This window comes from Polypterus senegalus, chromosome 8 (assembly GCF_016835505.1).
Source record: "Polypterus senegalus isolate Bchr_013 chromosome 8, ASM1683550v1, whole genome shotgun sequence".
NCBI classification, from domain to species: domain Eukaryota; kingdom Metazoa; phylum Chordata; class Cladistia; order Polypteriformes; family Polypteridae; genus Polypterus; species Polypterus senegalus.
Genome location: NC_053161.1, coordinates 6,734,820 through 6,755,970, shown reverse-complemented (window position 1 = coordinate 6,755,970; position 21,151 = coordinate 6,734,820). Strand labels below are relative to the sequence as shown.

Below are 21,151 nucleotides of genomic sequence, written 5' to 3'. Positions count from 1 at the left end.
CGTCTATCTATGTTTTCCGTAGCCTGCTACAGGAAGGTACTCTCTCTATATATAATTATATTACGACAAACAGCACATACCTACTAACATGACTAAAGAGAAAGAAAAACTAAAAAGAAAGAAAACTTCTGACATAGCTAAAGGTAAACAGAACAGTCACAATAAGGCATTATTATAAAGATGTATTGCCATAGGTACAGAGGAGCCCCAGTAGCATTTCTTGAAAAGTGGTAGGACCAGGAAAGAGAGCTTGTGCAAGACATTATCTCTCTCAGAAAGCTACAGGTCAGGGCAAACATTTATTCTACAAAAACACTACAAGATAAAATAAATTTCATTATGACACAAGAAAGGGTACACAAAATAGATTTATTTCACTGTGTTTTAAAAATTATTTCTTCAAGGTGGTTGCCATCATTAGCGATACACTCTTTGAGACGATTTCTGAATGCTCAGATAACTCATTCGGCCATTTCAAGGGGAAATAGCAATGATTTTGTGGCGAATAGCATCCTTGAGAGCTTCAAGGGTTTGAGGTCAGTGTGTGTGTATCTTCGACTTGAGATAACCCCACTAGAAGAATTTGCACAGAGCGAGATCAGGTGCACGTAAAGGCCACCTGACATTGCCGCCCAAGGAGATCAGCTTCCCCGAAACCATGTCCCGCAAAACTTGCACGCCATATAAGTTGTTTCTCCATCGTGTTGAAACCAGGCATCCACCACATTCATTTCTTCCAGTTGGGGCTACAAAGTTCTCTAGTATTTCAATGTAACATTCTGAAGTGACGGTGACTATTGCTCCCCCTTCCTCAAAAAAGTAAGGGCCTACAATGACAAACTGTAAAAAACTCACTGTGCAGGGGTCTCTAATGCAGTTCACGAGGGTTGGTTTCAGCCCAATAGCAAAAGTTTTGCTTTTTTACGCAAACCATTCAAATGGAAATGTGCCGAGTCGCTGCACATGACGATAGCATCCTGAAGAACTGTTTGCAAAATGTTTGCACACAACTCTCTATGGCTTCCCAGTCTCTCTCAGTGAATGGCTGCACTACTGTCATTTTGTATTGATGGAAATTAAGGGATCGCATGCAAAATCCTCCTCAGAGACGTGTTGGAAATGCCTAAGGCAAAAGCATGTTTGTTCGCTGAACATCTAGGAGACTGCAAAATTGATGCCCTTGCAGTTTAGATGTTTCCAGGCATTTGTACAGTCCAAGGGCAGCCTGGAGATTTTCTGTTCAATGTTGTACTCATCTGTCTAGATATAGCCACCCACTGAAGAATTGTTTTCCGATTTGGGACATCACCGTCAGGAGGAATGTTGGAGTACGTTCGGAAGGTGCATTGCGTAGTGATGATGAATTTGTTGTATTTGAAGAATTTTTTGACAGCGAAAGCACGATGCACATTGGACCAAGGCATGTTGCTGACTGAAAACTACAAAGGATCACCTATCAAAGGTCCCCGACCCCAACCCACTTGGTTGCCTCTACCTCGTACAATGAGCTTGAGAAATGTGGTACTTCATTTTGGCTCACCTTGTATAGATATTTATATATACACACACACAAAAACACATACATATATATAAGGGAATCCATTCCAGGGAATTCGGGTATCCCGCATGTCATTCCCAGGAATCCTGGGCACCCGGGGATGACACAGTACATGGGCATCTCACATGTGAACGGTTTTAGAATGACACTTATTTTTAATAAATCTACTGGAATATGTTGATACCAATAAAAGACTAACCTTATCTACAAGTAGTTCATGCTGTCATATAAGTACATGTATCTAGAAAGTTGCGGTAATAAGAGCGTAGAAAGCACAACGTGTCCAGCGTGCACCCATCCAAAGCGATAGTGCACATTCTTGCAGAGAAAGCCAGCCGCTGAGAAAGCATGCTCTGCCTCCACTGAAGTAGGTGGCACAGTCATCAGATACTGATACACTTGTTCTAAACAATGCCTGCACTTGCCGTTGCTCTGAAACACCGCCATTTCAGCTTTTACTGATGCATCCAGTTTCTTGTCATTATTCTGTGATGGCAAGTTTCTTGGAACAGATAATGTGGATGCAACAGACTGACGCATTGCAATTTCAAGTTGCTGTTCAAAGCTGTTGTCGGACAGATGTGATCGAAGTCTGCCCCGTCCCAGCATTCGTCAGCTGCAGAGTGCAGACTCCTCCCAGTCCACTGTGCTCAGTCTTAGTGGGAGCCAGGAGACTGACTGCTGCTGGTCTGTTGTTGACTGAATTAATTGGTAACACACTACACCGTGGGTGAAAAAACCATGCCACTTAATTATTTTCAACTATAACTTGATTGGTTGGAATGAAGAGTCGCATAGTGTGGGGGAGGAATGATCACCTCGGTCTGTCCGTGGAGCAGGACAGTGACAGCAGTCTGTCGCTGAAGCTGCTCCTCTGCCTGGAGATGACACTGTTCAGTGGATGCAGTGGATTCTCCATGATTGACAGGAGCCTGCTCAGTGCCCGTTTCTCTGCCACAGATGTTAAACTGTCCAAATTCATTCCTACAATAGAGCCTGCCTTCCTCACAAGTTTGTCCAGGTGTGAGGCATCCTTCTTCTTTATGCTGCCTCCCCAGCACACCACCACGTAGAATAGGGCACTCGCCACAACTGTCTGGTAGAACATCTGCAGCATCTTATTGCAGATGTTGAAGGACGCCAACCTTCTAAGAAAGTATGTTAGGCTCGGACCTTTCAGTGGTTTGAGTCGCACCATTTAACAAAGTCCTTGATTAGCTTCCTATACTCCTCCTCCTGCCCACTCCCGATGCAGCCCACAATAGCAGTGTCGTCAGCGAACTTTTGCACGTGGCAGGACTCCGAATCATATGGGAAGTCTGATGTATATAGGCTGAACAGGACCGGAGAAAGTACAGTCCCCTGCGGTGCTCCTGTGTTGCTGACCATAATGTCAGATCTGCAGTTCCCGAGACGCACATACTGAGGTTTGTCTGTAAGATAGTCCACAATCTATGCCACCAGGTGTGAATCTACTCCCATCTCTTTCATCTTGTCCCTAAGGAGCAGAGGTTGGATGGTGTTGAAGGCACTACAGAAGTCCAAAAACATAATTCTTACAGCACCACTGCTTCTGTCCAAGTAGGAGAGGGATCGGTGTAGCATATAGATGATGGCATCCTCCGCTCCCGCTTGTATGCGAACTGCAGAGGGACTATAAAGTGTTAGTTTGGTTTTAAGCGAGCTATTTTCTATAGACATGCTGAAACAGTGTGATTGGGTGACACAGTGGCCAGTGTTGAAACTGTGAATCATCGGTGGCTCATGTCAAGGAAGTAAAACAGAGATGGTGTGACGATGTGGGTTCTGGCTCCACACTCCCATCTGATTTTGGGAACCCTTGAACCCAACACCGTCGATAATGTTGCCGAGTGAGCTAGTCAGTGAAGGCAAATTGACAATTGAGCAAGGGGTGGTGCAAAAAGTGCAATAGTGCTTTTATTAAAAACCAACAAAAACAGCGTTCCATAAATGGTGCAGATCTTCAAAATTCATTAAATAATCCACAAAATGAAAACGTGGAGTAAAACCAATAAATAGAAAAAAAACACATCCTTAAAAACGAGAGGTTAAAATCTTCTTTAGGAAGCAGTCTTAAAAACCAACAACAAATCCGGTGCTCTTCTGTTAGCGCCTCACCTGCTTATCCCGTTTGGGCCAAGCAGCAGGCAAGATGCTCTCTGCAGCTGCCCTCCTACAACACACCCGAGACTGGAGACCTCCCGATCCCTGGCTTCGGTCTGGCACTCATCCCAGTCCCCGAGACTTGATTACCCCAATAGCCAGGACGCTCACATTGGGGACTCCACCACCAAGCCTCCCGACTTCGCTGCCTTCCACGGCCTTCTGCGGCTCGTCGCTTTACTCTAGGCACTCCCGCTACCTGCTCACTCAGCGGGAGCAACCTCAACTCAAACGTCTAGGTGTTGGCCTAACACCCAGCTTCCATACAGCTGCCCACGGCCGATCGCGCTCACCACATGCACGCACCGCGTGTCTGTCTCTCTCCGGCACCGCCTGCTTCCACACTCGCTCCCTGTAACCTCCGTCCTCTCTTTCCTTTCCTTTTTCTCTCCGATCGTTTTTACACCTCGCTAAAACCGACTCGCGCTTCTTTTTAAAATGACGAGGGCCACAGCAGCTGCAGCATTAGCCACGGGACAATCATGAATGTGGGCAGTTCCTCACCTGTGCACTAGGTGAGAAACGCCCACACCCTACGGATCGTCCCGTGGCCCACTATGGCCCAACGTCCCCTCGCTAAGCCGCGAGCACATCGATTACTTATTTAAAAAAATGGCCTGTGCTCAGTGAGCTGTGGACCCTTAACACCACAGATGGATGTTATTTACTTCAAAGCACAGGAAGGACTAAACATATTTATGAAACACAAGAAAATTATCAGATTCCTGGTGGCTGAAGTTGATGTTTAACTGCTATTTGTGCAGTTTACTAATGTTGGAGCGTTTTACCAATGGATAACTCCAGAAGCATACTTGCACATGTAAACAAAGGTTTTTAAGAAATTAAATTTCTACCTTATGAAGATTAATCACCTTATCCTGGTTTTGTTTGTGCATGTAAACCCACTCATTGTGAAGTAGCATATGACAATATTCTTATTTTGAAGTAATGAAATGGTTTACTTATTTTGTTTAAGTTATGTAGGCTTTTTCTTTACACGATAATAGGTTTCTCAAATTTCTCAGATATATTTTAGTATATTGTTTTTGGTGTCCTGTAGCCAATTCTCAGTGTGTTTTCTTTTTGATTGCATTGTATTTAATTGCTTGTTTATCCCATTTTCATAGATTTATAAAAGGTCAAGCATTCACTCAACAGACCACATTTCTGTACCCAAAGATTATTATTTGCACAGTTTATAACAACCTACAACATACAGTAATTGTCATAACATATAAAACAAAATAGTGGCACATCTGATGTCTCTCCAGAACCTATATAACCAGTAAACCCCCGATTCTCTAAAGAATCGCAAATCCAAGAATGGCAATCACTTTCTGTTCCCTCCGATCTTTGGAGGGATGACAAATGATGGAGGGTGGGAGCGTCCTGGGAAAGTTTTCATTTAATTAAATAAATTTGTACTAAAATTAACCAATTTATTAAAACTAAAATTGAAATGTAATTGTTATATCATTTAAGTCCAAAATGTCTTTAAGTTGCTGCACTTATAAGTAAAACAAATATCGGAGTGCAAAGGTTTAAATGCAGTAAATTGGAAACAAAAAATTCATAAAATGGTAAATTCAAAATAGTTAATCAAAAATTTCCTTATAAACAACATTTTTGGTAAAGATTGTTTCCTGGGGTGGTGCAGTGGTAGCGCTGCTGCCTCGTAGTTAGGAGACCTGGGTTCGCTTCCCGGGTCCTCCCTGCGTGGAGTCTGCATGGGTTTCCTTCCACAGTCCAAAGACACGGTGGATTGATGATTCTAAATTGGACGCTTGGTGTGTTTCTGTGTGTCCTGCGGTGGGTTGGTACCGTGCCCAGGATTGGTTTCTGCCCTGTGTTGGCTGGGATTGGCTCCAGCAGACCCCTGTGTTCAGATTCAGCGGGTTGGAAGATGGATGGATGGATTGTTTCCTGTCTTTGAGTTAGCTCTCTCTGGTATGGAGTAGTTAAAGCATTCACTTTAATGTCACACGAACTCCGGACTCTTGAAAAGGCAACATAAAGTTCTCCAAATACAGGCTCAGATAGGTAAATTCCTACTTTGTCCTTGGGATTTTGTGATCGTCATGGCAAATGCAGCCTTAATGGGAAATTGGCAGTGTTTATGTTAAAGTAATTTTGTTCCAACTTTAAGGAAATTAAGATGCTCAGTTTCGTGTTCAGAATAAACACTGTCAGTAGTTAGAAAGACGTGGCTTTCTCCAGGAAGCAGTCCAATCACTTGGTTATTTATCTGGTCAACATCAATAGGTTGTACAGGTATATGCGGTGGTGTGCGCCTTCGGGAGGGGGTTGTATTGTGCACGGCTTGCTTCTGGCCTCTGCCATCCGTGCATATATACAAACATTGCTAAACAAAGGTTGACTATGCAGTGGTGTGCGTGTTCGCGTTCGGGCGGCAGTTGTATTGTGACCTGAAGTTTAGTTTACAGGTTGTGTTGTGTTGTTTGGGTGCCACCTACTGACTCTGGGAAGCCGCTGGGGTTGACTCTGGGAAGCCACTGGGTTGGACTCTGGGGAGCTGAGGTACTGTGCGCGTGCGCTTTCGATGCTGCTGGCCTCTGGCATCCATTCATATATACAGTACAACCTTTGGTTAATAATATATAATGATTGTTTACATTAACAATCTTTGGATGAGAGATATTAGCAAAAATGTATATTATGTTGTCAAAATTTTAAATTGTAATGATGGTAAATGGCCTGTATTTGATATAGCGCCTAACTAGAGTTCAAGAACCCCCCTAGGCGCTTTACAACACAACAGTCATTCACCCATTCACACGCTGGTGATGATAAGCTACTATGTAGCCACAGCTGCCCTGGGGCACACTGACAGAAGTGAGGCTGCCGAACACTGGCGCCACCAATCCTTCCGACCACCACCAGCAGGCAAGGTAGGTTAAGTGTCTTGCCCAAGGACACAACAGCTGCATTCTCATGCCGGGAGCCAGGATCGAACCTGCGACCCTCTGATTGCTGGACCACCCGCTCTACCGACAGAGCTACTGCTGCCCTGATAACCTGATAACAGTATACAGTATGCACTCTTCGACCATTTTTACGTACACCTGTTCAACTGTTTTTTCATGCAAATATGCAATCAGCCTACTCACATGGCAGCAACTCATTGCATTTAAGTATGCAGATATTGTCAAGACAACCTGCTGAAGTTCAAACGGAGCATCAGAATGGGGAAGAAAGATGATTTAAGTGGCTTTGAACGTGGCATGGCTGTTGGTGCCATATGGACTGGTCTGAGTATTTCAGAAACTGCTGGATACTGGGATTTTCATACACAACCATCTCTAGGGTTTACAGAGAATGGTCTGAAAGAGGGACATTGTATAGTGAGAGTGAGTTGTTCTCTGGGTGAAAATACCTTATTGATGCCAGAGGTCAGAGAATGACCATACTGGTTTGAGCTGATAGAAAGGCAACAATAACTCAAATAAACACTTGTTACAGCTGAGGTATGCAGAAGAGCATCTCAGAATGCACAACATGTTGAACCTTAAAGCAGATGGACTACAGCAACAGGAGACCACACCAGTTGCCACTCCTGTCAGCTAAAATCAGGCAACTGAGGCTACAAATAAAACAGATTCACCAAAAATGGACAAAAGAAGACTGGAAAGACATTGTCTGGTCTGATGAGTCTCAATTTTTGTTGCAACATTCAGATGGTAGAGTCAAAATTTAGCATCAACAACATGAAAGCATGGATCCATCCTGCCTTGTAACAATGGTTCAAGCTGGTGGTGGCAATGTAATGGTGTGGGGGATATTTTCTTTGCACTCTTTTGGTCCCTTAGTACTAAGTCAGCATTGTTTAAATGCCACAGACTACCTGAGTATTGTTGCTGACAATGTCCATCCCTTTAAGACCACAGTGTACCCAGCCTCTGATGGCTACCTCTAGCAGGATTACACACCATGTCACAAAGCTCACGTCATCTCAAACTGGCTTCTTGAACAGGACAATGAGTTCACTATACTCAAATGGCCTCCATAGTCGTCATATCTCAATCTAATAGAGCACCTTTAGGATGTGGTGGAATGGGAGATATACATCATGAAGGTGCAGCCGACAAAGCTGCACCAACTGAGAAATTTCTTGGCCCTATTAGACATCCTTGAAAGATCTGTCTCATGTATTTTCATTGTCTAATTCAGGTAACTCTTTAGTTCAAATTCATTTCTTTATTCAAGAATGGGAGGACCTGACTTTCTTCATCTTCTTAGCCGGCCTCTCTGATTCAGCAACTGCCCCTTCTGCTGCTGAATGAATGCAGCAGACTCCGTAGACAGCTCTGCTACTAGTGTCTACATCTCTGCCCCAGCTTCTGTGATGATGTTGTCTACATTCTCTGCCTTGGTGTATTTGGTCTTGAAACAGGTATCTATGAGGAATGCTGGCTCCAAAAAATCTTGTGTAGCTGGATCAGCATACTTCATGTAGAGAGAGAGAGAAGAAAAGAAAGATTTAACATCTATATACTAGAAATATTGAAAAAGGACAGTTAATAGGAATTTATAGCCCTGAGATCGACTAATTAGATAATATAATAACATATTATGATACATATAATTATAATAGTTGAGTAATTTATTTATAACTTCTAAAAATTTAAAATGAATATTGTCTTTATCGGAATACTCACCAATTCCCTAATGTGATTATTGGCCAAAGCACTCTAAGCCTAGTCCAACTGACTTTGATTGCTTATGGCATTATCAGTAGTCATTCAACTTTATTGTAATGCCGACAGCTTTGGTAGCTCTTGAAGTCTTTGCATGATAACTTCTCTTGTGTGGTCTTCAAGAAAATAAGATGTACTGTATGTAATAATCTATTACACAGAATCCATTCATTGATAAAATGTATGGTTACACTCGTACTGTATAGCTGTGTCATCTTGTCTGGAGATCTGCTGTTATTCTTAACTATGCCACACTGTGAGTCTCATATTTAACTTTACTTTGGCAATCCTGTTACAAATTTGGAAAATTATTTTTGCTGAAATATTTAAGGCTTGGCATGACATACTGTACTTGTAATTGCAGTATTGTATCACTGTAATTTTTAAATTAAGTCATTGTTATAAAAATATTCAATAAACAAAAATGTGGTAACTGACTGTTTGATGAAGTAACATTTAAAATATTCCAACTTTCAAATCCTGTAACTAAGTCCTCAAATGTTATGCCACACATACATTTTATGACTTGTTTAATATAGAGCAGATGAATTAACCATGTTCCCTTTTGAAATATTTAGGTGGCTTTCTCATCAAACAAACACAGGAAACAGCTCCAAACTGTTGAACATCTTTTTTTTCATTCAGTCTGCTTGTTTACTTAATATGCTAATATCTCAGAGCAGATCATCTTTCTGTCTTCACAAAGATGCTGAATAGTTTAATTAGCATTTTTATTCCATATGTAATGGAAAAGAGAAAGGCTCATTTTTAAGCTACTGTGTTTGCAGGAGTTGGATGGGTTGTTTGCTTTTTAAGACAACAAAGAATGCTAATTCCCTGTTGAATTTCAGTTTTTATTCTGAAAAGCACTGTCAAACAAATGATATTAAAGCACAGTGCTGCTTCTCATCATTTATTAAATAATGTATCCTGCAAAACAGAAAACAGCTCCACTGTATTTTCTTTACCAATTTATGAAATGTACACCTTTTTAACATTTGTGTTTCTGTAATATGCACTCTAAACAAAAACAGCGTATTCCTTAGAATAAAATAATAACGTAAAATATTTCTAAATATCTACTCTGTTAGGATGTTATTAAGATGCTTTGCAGGGTTACAGGGCAGTTGATTGCAATCTAAGCTTCAAGTCTGTAACAATATTACTAATTCTACCATATTGCATACCATTTATTGTAAATCATACAGTTTTGCAATACTGTAAAAAATTATTTTGTAAGATTGTGGTACGCTCTGAAACATTTCTGCCTTGTGTTTGCTTCTAATGCTTGACTTTTACGAACAGTAAATATTTAAGGTTTGGAGTTCACTTTAAATTAATATACTTTATTCCTGTACTAGAAATGCACTCAATGACTATTGCAAGCCTATATTAATTTTAGTGTTTTAAAAATTAGTATGTTTCAAGCTTAAATTAAAATGTTTTAATATATCTTATTCAAAATACCAAATAAATTATAACTACATAAAATTTCATTTAGAAATTATATTAGTTAACGTGGAGGAAATAGTAATCTGCAATTTAAATCAATAGATATTCATTTAGCCATATAAGGATTTATTTCCCTAGCAGAATGAACACCAAATCATATTTTCAAATTTTATAGAAGAATATTACCACTTAGTTACGAGACTAGTAGAAAACCAGGATAACTAATGGTATTGTTTTAACATGTAAAGAAGGCAAGTAAGGAAATAGTTCTTCCTGTTTTTCATAGTTCCTACTGACAAAAGTTAACACAAAGTGATACAAAAAGAGTTTATATTTGATTTCCACAGAAAATGCTGTAAATATTGCTTGGTAGTATCCTATTCTAAAGTGTGAAATAGATCCCAATTTTATTATTACTCTTCTTCTCTTCAGTTTTTAGTCCTGTTTTAGATGATTTTAAGGTTAGAGACAGCAAACAACATAACTTGTCTTCTAAAGACTTGAATTAAATGCAAAGGCCATATTGTTGAAGCTAAGAGCTTAGAAAGTAATAGAGTCATATGTATAATATAAAAATAAAGTGCATAATGAGAGAAACTATCATTTACAAAATAATGTATGAAACATGACTAATTTTGTTTGTATATAACGCTCGGACACATGATCATATTATACACTATTGAATGAGAACATACAAACAATAAAGGTATATTTAATCACACTATACTGCTTGGAATATGTAAGTGCAGAATTAAGTAAAAACATTCACAGAATTTACCACAGAGGCCCAGGAGTTTTCTCTATGATCCTAGCAGAACTCCTGTAAAATGGAGTGTAAAGGGGAGAAAAGAAAGCAGTCATAAGAATCTCTTTTTTGATAACGTTAGTAGTGTGTTGTTAGGTACTGTAGAATAAAAAAGAAGTTTGGAAACAAACTGCTGCATTTATTTTCATATAATTGTTAAAATGTAATAAAACAAGTACAAAAAACAACAAAGAAAAATGAGTGCCTGTAAGTAGTAAACAGAATAGATGCATAATAGCAATTTGTACAGCAATGAGGTATTATAAATCTATGAATAGCTTTTCATTACATGATGTAATGGTATAATGTCCTACGTTTTGATCTCCTGATTTAGGCTAGCAAAGTAAAATTAAAAACAATTCGAAGTAAAATGTATTTAAACAGCCTTGGCATCAGCTAAAGTCTGAGAGATATAGTCCCTAGTATGACACATATAGTATTTAAAAATAACCAGCCTTCTCCACAAATAGATTGACACTCTTGAGATGAATATATTTTGCCATGATGCTGTTAGTATGATCAAGTGTATAAAATAATGACCTAAGTAAGACAGCAGTTACCAAGTATCAAGATGTGAAGGATAAAACACTTGGTAGCCAAAGATTTGCAAAAAAAGGTGCATTTTGGATAAATATAAAAACAGTGAAGTGTAATGAATATTTATGAAGGAATAAAAAATTTTACTTTAGAATACTATCGTGCACACAATGAAATCTCTCACTAAAAACTGCTTTGTAACACCTTTTTGTTTATAAAAACTCTCTCTTACTGTTAAAATGAATTGCTATTTGACCATATGTACTTTCTAAACTTATAGATTTAATTTGAAGTATGGTACTGCAGTATTTTAATTAAATAATTAACTATATATATTATGTCCTCTACTGTTGTTAGAGATACAATAATACCATACTGCAGTCCACAACTTATATTTAATTAGTTCTGATAATTTCATTAGGTAAATAAACAAAACAGGGACGATTGTGTTTTTCAGTCTATGTCTTTCTAGTGTTTTGCCTAGACGATAGAACAGGACCATTGTAAAAGAGGATGTAAGGCCTATAAAGGCTTCACAAGCAAGACCAGACTTTCTCTGCCTATCTAGAATTGGCCACACCAGTTTAAATACTAACATTCTACGTTTTTTGAGTCAGTCACCACTTCCTTCTTACTGGGTAACCTAACAAGACACTTAACTAGCCTGTGGTGAAAATGTGTTATTATTACACATCTACTCAACACCTTTATTCAGAATTATTTGAAAGATCATGATATTTTAAAATTGCTTTGTTTACAACTGGACAACAAACAGGCTAAGACACTTATTCAGTTTCATGCGTTGAGGCAGAGATGGAAGTTCTGTAATAATAGCTATCTTATTTAAGTTTTGAGGACACTCGTCTAATTAATGAGTTCAAGAAAGGTTAGACACAGTTCTGTTTTTACTTTTTCTAGCATGTTTAAATTTTAAAAAGTGCTAACTCTAACCCACTTTGAGAGCTTATCAACAGTGGACTCTCCATCATAGGTCAGGGGCAATGAAAAAACATATTTTATTTGACTGTAATGTAATTTTGGAAGTGCATTGTTGGAGAGGTTATTGTTGCTGTCTCATATTTCAAGTGATCTCAGTTTGATTACCTGTTCAGTCATAGTTACTTGATTTCCCTGAACCTGTGTAGTTTTCTCTAGGTACTCAACTTTACTGCCATATAATAAAGTGCCCATGAGTCACAGTTGACACATTGAATGTTTGTGTACATGAGTGGGGGTGTGCGTGTAAGTTTGGACTTTAATAAATTGATATACTTTCATTCCTAATTATCATCTGAATATACTTTTGTCTGGATTTCAACTCAAAATTACAGAGGGTTTTAAAAGAGTCTTGCAAGTAGTCTAAAGTCTGATAAATAAGTAATCATCTATTTACTCTTCTGTTTTTCCAAAATGACAATTTTACAATAGGTGGTATTCACAAAATATTTCATGAGGAAGAAGAGGTTGATATACAGCCAAAAAAAACTTTGGGTCCCCTCTTCTCAAAAGAGCTAATGGAAGAGATGGAAATCTTGCTAACTCTACAACATTCACTTTTGTATTTAGATTTTAAAATACAAAAATAAACCTAAACATTATTTTAAGTAAATCTAGCATAATATTTAATACATCACAACAGAAATTGTTTCATCCTTTACTCATTACACACTTTCACATTTCTCAAAGTACATATTTCTTTTTAATACCTCTTCTAAAAATCTCAGATTTTTTAGTTGCAATCTAACTGATTGGCATAGCAGAGTTTTGGCTTGCTCTTGGAATATCTTTGTCACAGTGGCAGGAGTTCTCAGGAGTGTGTCTAAGTGTCAGTTGGGAAGTTTAGATACTTGTACTTTTTTAAAGTGAGTGGCAGTATATTATGTGTAATATCAGTGCACTATGATGGAAACTGTCTGCATGATAGGTAACAGTCAAGTTAGCATCACAAGAGAAACAAGACTGATAATCTGTATGATGCTTACAAAGATAACTAAACAATTTATCAGTTTTTGCACAGAGTTAGTGAGACATTAGAAGTTTTTTCAGAACAATTTGTTTACCTTATTTGTGTGCAAAACCTCCTTTTCAGTAATTTGATTTAGCAAGCCTAAAATGAAGAAATTCTTTCTAAAAAAGGTAAATTAGGACCAGCTTTTAAGTGTGGAGTCAGTAGAGGAATAGTAGAGCAAATTTTGAAAACTTTTCAGTTGCGGTGCAGGGAAAGTTTCTGAAACATTTAAGGGATAAAAAATTCATTTAAACTGTTTTGGATTATAAAAGTTTTTGAATTGGTTCCATGCCAAACCACTATAAAACGTATTATATTAATGTCACTGATCCTAATAATTTGAACAACTGTAGCCCCTGAATTCTGTCCTGGTTATTACAGATTAATAAATATAGACAGCTTTTACCTCTGTTTTAAAAAACAGTTGCTGACCCTGTCTATGAAAGCCTGCTTTTATATCCCACTATGTTGTAATTGTGGGGCTCACACAAAACTCAAAAAAAGGCTTCACCATGTAAAACTAGGCTTTAACGCCTGACAAGCCTGAAAAAAGAGGTAGACCTCACTATCACAAAGTAAGCCTGACTCTTAGACTCAAAATGACTCTTGCAGCCTGCACACTTAAAGAGGGCCAAGCTTATAAACCGCAAAGGGCCCAAATAACAAATGAGTCGTTGTTCTAATAAGAAATTTTATTTAAAAATATAAAAATGAAAAAAATTAAAATCTGTAATACAGTAATCAAATTTAGAATCAAGAGCAGAAGTGCATGAATCAAAAATTAAGGAGACCTACAATATCCAAAAATCAAAATCCAGAATCTAAGCTTGAGAGTTAAACTCTTCTGCCTCCTAATTGTAAAGATAGATATTTCTGAACATAGTCAAAAAGCCAGGCCAAGCTAAATACCAAAAACATCAATAAACTATGACATCTATCCCCAAAAATTAAGAAAAACATCATTGACAAGTCTTTTCAAATCCCATCTGCAATGTAAGACAAACTTGAAATGTATGATTCTAAACATTATACCTTTGACCTGGCGATGTCATGCATTGCACACTTCCAGTTGACTTTGCCTAACAATGGCATAGCAACCATCAATAAACGTTCCTTGAAATGGAGGCAGCAAAGGGAATATAAAAAGGCATCACTGTAAAATACTAAAAATTATTAACATTATGAAAATTAATCTAAATAAAAACAATTGATAGAAACAGATTTCTTGTGCTTCAAAAACATATTTTACTCATAGAACTGTTGAAGGAAACACAAGGAAAACATTTTAAAAATTACGTAAAGAAGCTGATCATAACACAATTGATTTAAGCAAGAGAAAATAAGCACAGGATTGAAGAAGCTTAGTGTTATATGGAGCTGATTATAGCTGATCTACTGCAGCATTATGGGGGCTTTTAGGCTTAACATAAGAAGACAAAGAAAAATTAATAAACAACAAAATACTTGTTAAAGTTCAATATATAAGAACAGAAAACATAAATATTCAATAACATAAAACACAAAATAATTTATTAAAAATAAATGGATTAATTAAGAAGAGCCAGGGGTATCGCCCCCTATTCAGTCTGTTACAATATTTGTAAGAGTATCCCAGTTAATTTTTTGATAATTTATATTCCTATTAATGCAATATTTCCCTCTAAAATTACATTGTTAGCATTTGAAAAACAATGCATATTAAAACTACTGTCTGCATTTTTGGGGCAATCATAATATCAGGCCTCTATCCCTAATACCTTCTAGTATCTAGAATCTAAATTCAAATATCCTCACTTACATGCAGCTCATCATACATGCAATTTCTACTTTATATAAAATTGTGTACCTTTCTATATTATTATAATTATCCACAGCAATATCTTGTTTGTATTCACACACTATGCAACCCTATGGTCCCAAGATTAAAAATCCACCGCTTTTTGGACTTCAGGTGCTCCATATAAGAGGAAAAGAAATGCTTACCTTAACATGCTTCTTTAAATTAAAAGGTAAATTCTTGAAAGCAGAGATTTTTTTAGGTTCTGGCAGCCACCAAAGACAATGCCTAATATATGAATCACCTCTACTTTTAACAAATTTGTACATGGTGTTCAAATTTGACCATGGGGAACATGCACATTTGGTTTCCATATATTAGTAGTGAACAAGCAGCATGGAAACAGCCTACCAAATTAGCAGTGAAAAGGCACGCTACAGCTCTATTATTTTCGAATGATATTCAGCATTCTATTGGCTATGTCTAAGCAATGTTGAAGTATAACCAAAGTTGACAACACACCTGACCTGGTTTCTTTTTTGAATTTATGATAGTTTGATTTATGTAATGAATAGTAAGGACTCACTGCAAAATGTAACCAATTGAGAAGTATGCAATTTGATATAAAAATGTAATGGGATAAAAGTAAAGTACAAATAAAACATCTATTTAAGTAAAGTAACAAAATAATAACAAAGTACTTTTGTCACTTGGTTGACAGAATTGTCACTGCATTGGTAATGTTTAAGATTCTGGAATATAACAACTTGCAATTTTACTTGGTATATAGGAAAAAGAGGGTTTAGTTTGTAAGGAAACTACCAAAATGGTTCTTTTGGACTTAAAGTTTTGATTTGCATATTGCACTATTATAACTGGCTCTCTATTTAACCTCAGCCCGTTCCTGACTACTCTTTTGCTTGACCCTTTTGGTTAGGAATTTCATCTTATCCTTTATTTTTTTGTTTTTTAAGTTCCTTGGAAATGACCATATCTTGTCCTCACAACACTCATACACCTCCCCAAATACACTGATACCCCTCCAATTCATCTGAAACCTATCATTCTGCACCTGAAGGAGCGGCAGCGTTCTGTAAACTTATGCACCTTTAACCTATACCAACATTTGAGCTATGTGTCAGATTTTGTAATCTCCTTAACCTTGCCTGGACTGGCTCATGACACAGGCAGAACTTCAGAGTAGACCACATTGTCAGTTCTGTTCCTTACTTACGGACCCAGCTCCCTAAATTTGGATGTCAGAACTAGCAGGTTTCCCATACAAATGTCATTTATTCCAATCTGGGCTATCCACCCACTCAAGAAGCTCTCCTACCTGTGCACACGGTAGACAAAACTCTATATAACTCTTTTTCTAGAGCAAATCTGAGTCTCAGTATAACGTATTACTAAATATAAATGGACAGCAAAGCCCAATTTCTGTAGAAGATGCATAGCATACTGTAAAAGTATTTTTTTTCCATTGAAATGCAAATTAGAGAAACACTACTGTACTAGAAGTGTCCTTTTCAGAGAACATAAATGTACAATTTAAGTTAAATAATAAGCACAGTAAGTTGTTTTTTATTTACAGGGCAAAATCTGTGTGTGTGTCTTTCATTTTTCTATTCTTTAATATGTAAAGCACTTTGAGCTACTGTTTGTATGAAAATGTGCTATATAAATAAATGTTGTTGTTGTTGTTGTTACAGCACATTATTTTTGATAGGTACGGTTGTAACAAGACGAGACTTCACACATGGGAAAGGTTTGAGGCAGTCACCCGTATAATATGTTCCTCGCTGCAAAAGTAAAGAATTGTAAGACCAGAGTAGTTTACAAGAGTCCAAAACAGAACTGAATTCCAGAGCAAGAGAGCGAGGCTCTATAGGAAGTCTGGGGGAAGGGATGTTGTCCTCGGGACCGGAACCAGAAGGGACGTGTCCCAAGTTCAGGCAGCACTTCCTGGTGGGATTTCCCAGGAAAGGTCTGCAGGGGACTTAGAAAGAGAGTTAGTGCACCCTGCAGCCCCCTCCCTGGGCAGATGTGTTACCATAATTCTTTAACTCCATTATCAAAATGGCAAAACAGACCCAGTGTGCCAAACTGTACAAACATCCATGAATTTATTTGCATCATCTTCAGTAGTTATTAGTACAAAAATGAGTTTACTTGTTTCTGCCATATACTTTTATTTTTGTTCAATCATCCTGCTCATCATATACAATTTTTTTTATCAGCACCCAGATAAGAACTTATAAGAGTACTGTGTGCTGTATCATCAGCACTATTCCCTCTGTATAATTGCTAATGGATTATACAATTACCTTTAAATGTGAATATTGACAGCTTAAATAAGATTTTTTTGAAAAATAATATTTCCTATTGATAATGTATGAGTAACAATTAAGTTTTATTCTAGAGATTTTTCACAGTTGCCTTTTCTATGTTCGATTAATCAAATGTCTTTTTGTCTCTTTTACACAGAAACAAGACTGTATTGCACCAGTTCTGCTGTCCAGCAGCTGACACTGATCAAAAAGCAGATTCTTCAAGTTGTTCTACAAGGTAGGAACATGTTTTAAAGCAATTTGACTGCTTTTATTTAGTATGACCCTCTGATCCCTTAAAACACTTAATAATAGAGTCTCCTCTGTGCATACAGTGTGACTTTTTATGACTACACATACATACAGTAAAGCAATGCAGCAAGCCAACCTAACAAGGATGGCACAGTTCAGAAAATCACATTAAAGCACAGTGAATTGAGGCAAGACTTTTAAATTTGAACACCCCAATTGATTATCCCTGCAGTCACTCAACTCCAGAGTAGGTACTTTAGTAGTGCTTTTTTCCTGGATTTTAATTCAGAGCTACTATCCAAGTCAGCAGGCACATAAAAATTTTAAATGGATAAAAGTAAGTGATTCTCCTTTTTTTGTTGAAGGCACTTGACTTACAAGCATGTGTAAAACATTTTGATTTTTATTTTACACCTGTTTTATTCATTCAAATCAAGACAATGACATATTCATTCTCATACTTTAAAATCACAACCGCACCATTTTAAGCATCATCAACCATACACTAACAAATATTTTTTAATAAATGCTTTCTAGTGCTGCTCTAGTGAGCTTTTCTAGAAGAAAGACTTGAGAATGATGTACTTTTCACACGTGATTTGATTGAAGATTATATGTACTGTGCGTTATTGCCAATCTCTTATTTCTTATCCTCCTTTATATGTAATTAAATCTTACACACAGTAAATCAAGCAAACAGATAAATGTATGCATGTCTTTAACTACTTAAGACTTTACAAATAGTCACAGAAAATAAAAACTGTCAACCTATGCATGTACAATATATCAGCCATCTCTGAACAGAAAATTTTCCTAAAGGAATTTTAATTATACAGAGGTTAGGATTTAATATACAAAATGGATTTAAGGGCCTGCCATCTCTCTCCCTTCTTCCATATCTCCGGCCGGGCATTCTGATGTTTTGGTGTAGATAACAACAACAACAACATTTATTTATATAGCATATTTTCATACAAATAATGCAGCTCAAAATGCTTTACATGAGGAAGAAAGAGAAAAAATACAAAATAAATAAAAATTAAAATAAGGGAACACTAATTAACATAGAATAAAAGCAAGGTCCGATGGCCAGGGAGGACAGAAAAAACAAAAAAAACTCCAGACGGCTGGAGAAAAAAATAAAATCCGCAGGGGTTCCAGGCCACGAGACCGCCTTGCCCCCTCTAGGCATTCTACGTACTATAAATGATCAGTCCTCAATATATTCAGGGTTCTCATGGAAGAAATTGATGATGACGGCCATGTGAACTTCTGGCCTTTAACCCACCAATGTAAGGACATAACAGTGTTTTGATCAGGTGATGGTGGCGCAGGTTGCCACCCCAAAAAAGCAGAAAAAGAACAGAAGAGAAAGTAGAGGTTAATACAGATTTTGAATATGAATACCATGAATAATAATGATAATTAATTGAATATACAGAGCATCAGGATTAAACTAAGACAAAGCTATGAGAACGGCATGTTAAAGTAATGTGTTTTCAGCAGTTTTTTAAAGTGCTCCACTGTATTAGCCTGGCGAATTCCTATCCATCCATCCATCCATTCTCTTCCGCTTATCCGAGGTCGGGTCGCGGGGGCAGCAGCTTAAGCAGAGAGGCCCAGACTTCCCTCTCCCCGGCCACTTCTTCCAGCTCTTCCGGAGAATCCCAAAGGCGTTCCCAGGCCAGCCGGAGACATAGTCCCTCCAGCGTGTCCTGGGTCTTCCCCGGGCCTCCTCCCGGTTGGGCGTGCCGGAACACCTCACCAGGGAGGCGTCCAGGAGGCATCCTGATCAGATGCCCGAGCCACCTCATCTGACTCCTCTCGATGCGGAGGAGCAGCGGCTCTACTCTGAGCCCCTCCCGGATGACTGAGCTTCTCACCCTACCTTTAAGGGAAAGCCCAGACACCCTGCGGAGGAAACTCATTTCAGCCGCTTGTATTCGCGATCTCGTTCTTTGGTCACTACCCATAGCTCATGACCATAGGTGAGGGTAGGAAGGTAGATCGACTGGTAAATTGAGAGCTTTGCCTTACGGCTCAGCTCCTTTTCACCACGACAGACCGATGCAGAGCCCGCATCACTGCGGATGCCGCACCGATCCGCCTGTCGATCTCACGCTCCATTCTTCCCTCACTCGTGAACAAGACCCCGAGATACTTGAACTCCTCCACTTGGGGCAGGATCTCTCCCCCAACCCTGAGAGGGCACTCCACCCTTTTCGGCTGAGTACCATGCTCTCGGATTTGGAGGTGGCTGATTCTCATCCCAGCCGCTTCACACTCAGCTGCGAACCGATCCAGAGAGAGCTGAAGATCACGGCCTGATGAAGCAAACAGGACACCATCATCTGCAAAAGCCAGTGCCCCAATCCTGAGTCCACCAAACCGGACCCCTTCAACACCCTGGCTGCGCCTAGAAATTCTGTCCATAAAAGTTATGAACAGAATCGGTGACAAAGGGCAGCCCTGGCGGAGTCCAACTCTCACTGGAAGCGGGCTCGACTTACTGCCGGCAATGCGGACCAAGCTCTGACACGGTTGTACAGAGACCGAACAGCTCTTATCAGGGGTCCGGTACCCCATACTCCCGAGCACCCCCACAGGATTCCCGAGGGACACGGTCGAATGCCTTTTCCAAGTCCACAAAACACATGTAGACCGGTCGGGCAAACTCCCATGCACCCTCCAGGACTCTGCTAAGGGTGAAGAGCTGGTCCACTGTTCCGACCAGGGCGAAAACCACACTGTTCCTCCTGAATCCGAGGTTCACTATCCGACGGACCCTCCTCTCCAGAACCCCGAATAGACTTTTCCAGGGAGGCTGAGGAGTGTGATCCCTCTATAGTTGGAACACACCCTCCGGTCCCCTTTTAAAGAGGGGACCACCACCCCGGTCTGCCAATCCAGAGGCACTGTCCCGATGTCCATGCGATGTTGCAGAGGCGTGTCAACCAAGACAGTCCTACAACATCCAGAGCCTTAAGGAACTCGGTATCTCATCCACCCCGGGGCCCTGCCACCAAGGAGTTTTTTGACCACCTCGGTGACTTCAGTCCCAGAGATGGGAGAGCCCACCTCAGAGTCCCCAGGCTCTGCTTCCTCATGGAAGGCATGTTAGTGGGATTGAGGAGGTCTTGAAGTACTCCTCCCACCGACCCTAGCGAAGTGAGGTCAGCAGCGCACCATCCCCACTATATACGGTGTTGACACTGCACTGCTTCCCCTCCTGAGACGCCGGACGGTGGACCAGAATCTCCTCGAAGCCGTCCAAAGTCGCTCTCCATGGCCTCTCCAAACTCCTCCCATGCCCGAGTTTTGCCTCAGCAACAACGAAGCAGCGTTCGCTTGGCCTGCCGGTACCTATCAGCTGCCTCCAGAGACCCACAGGACAAAAAGTCCTATAGGACTCCTTCTTCAGCTTGACGGCATCCCTCACGCGTGTCCACCAACGGGTTGGGATTGCCGCCACGACAGGCACCGACCACCTTGCGGCCACAGCTCCGGTCAGCCGCCTCAACAATAGAGGCACG

The 21,151-nt window shown here is 39.3% G+C and overlaps 1 protein-coding gene across 7 annotated transcripts in view; it reads left to right on the top strand.

Moving 5' to 3' along the window:
- The window catches only part of LOC120533726 (IQ motif and SEC7 domain-containing protein 3-like), a 694,738-nt gene that overhangs the window by 150,095 nt on the left and 523,492 nt on the right, over nt 1–21,151 (top strand). For all 7 annotated transcript variants that reach the window (XM_039760650.1, XM_039760644.1, XM_039760648.1 and 4 more), the window contains exon 2: nt 17,524–17,604. In XM_039760650.1, the coding sequence (XP_039616584.1) occupies nt 17,524–17,604 (81 nt within the window). The remainder of the gene's footprint in view (nt 1–17,523; nt 17,605–21,151) is intronic.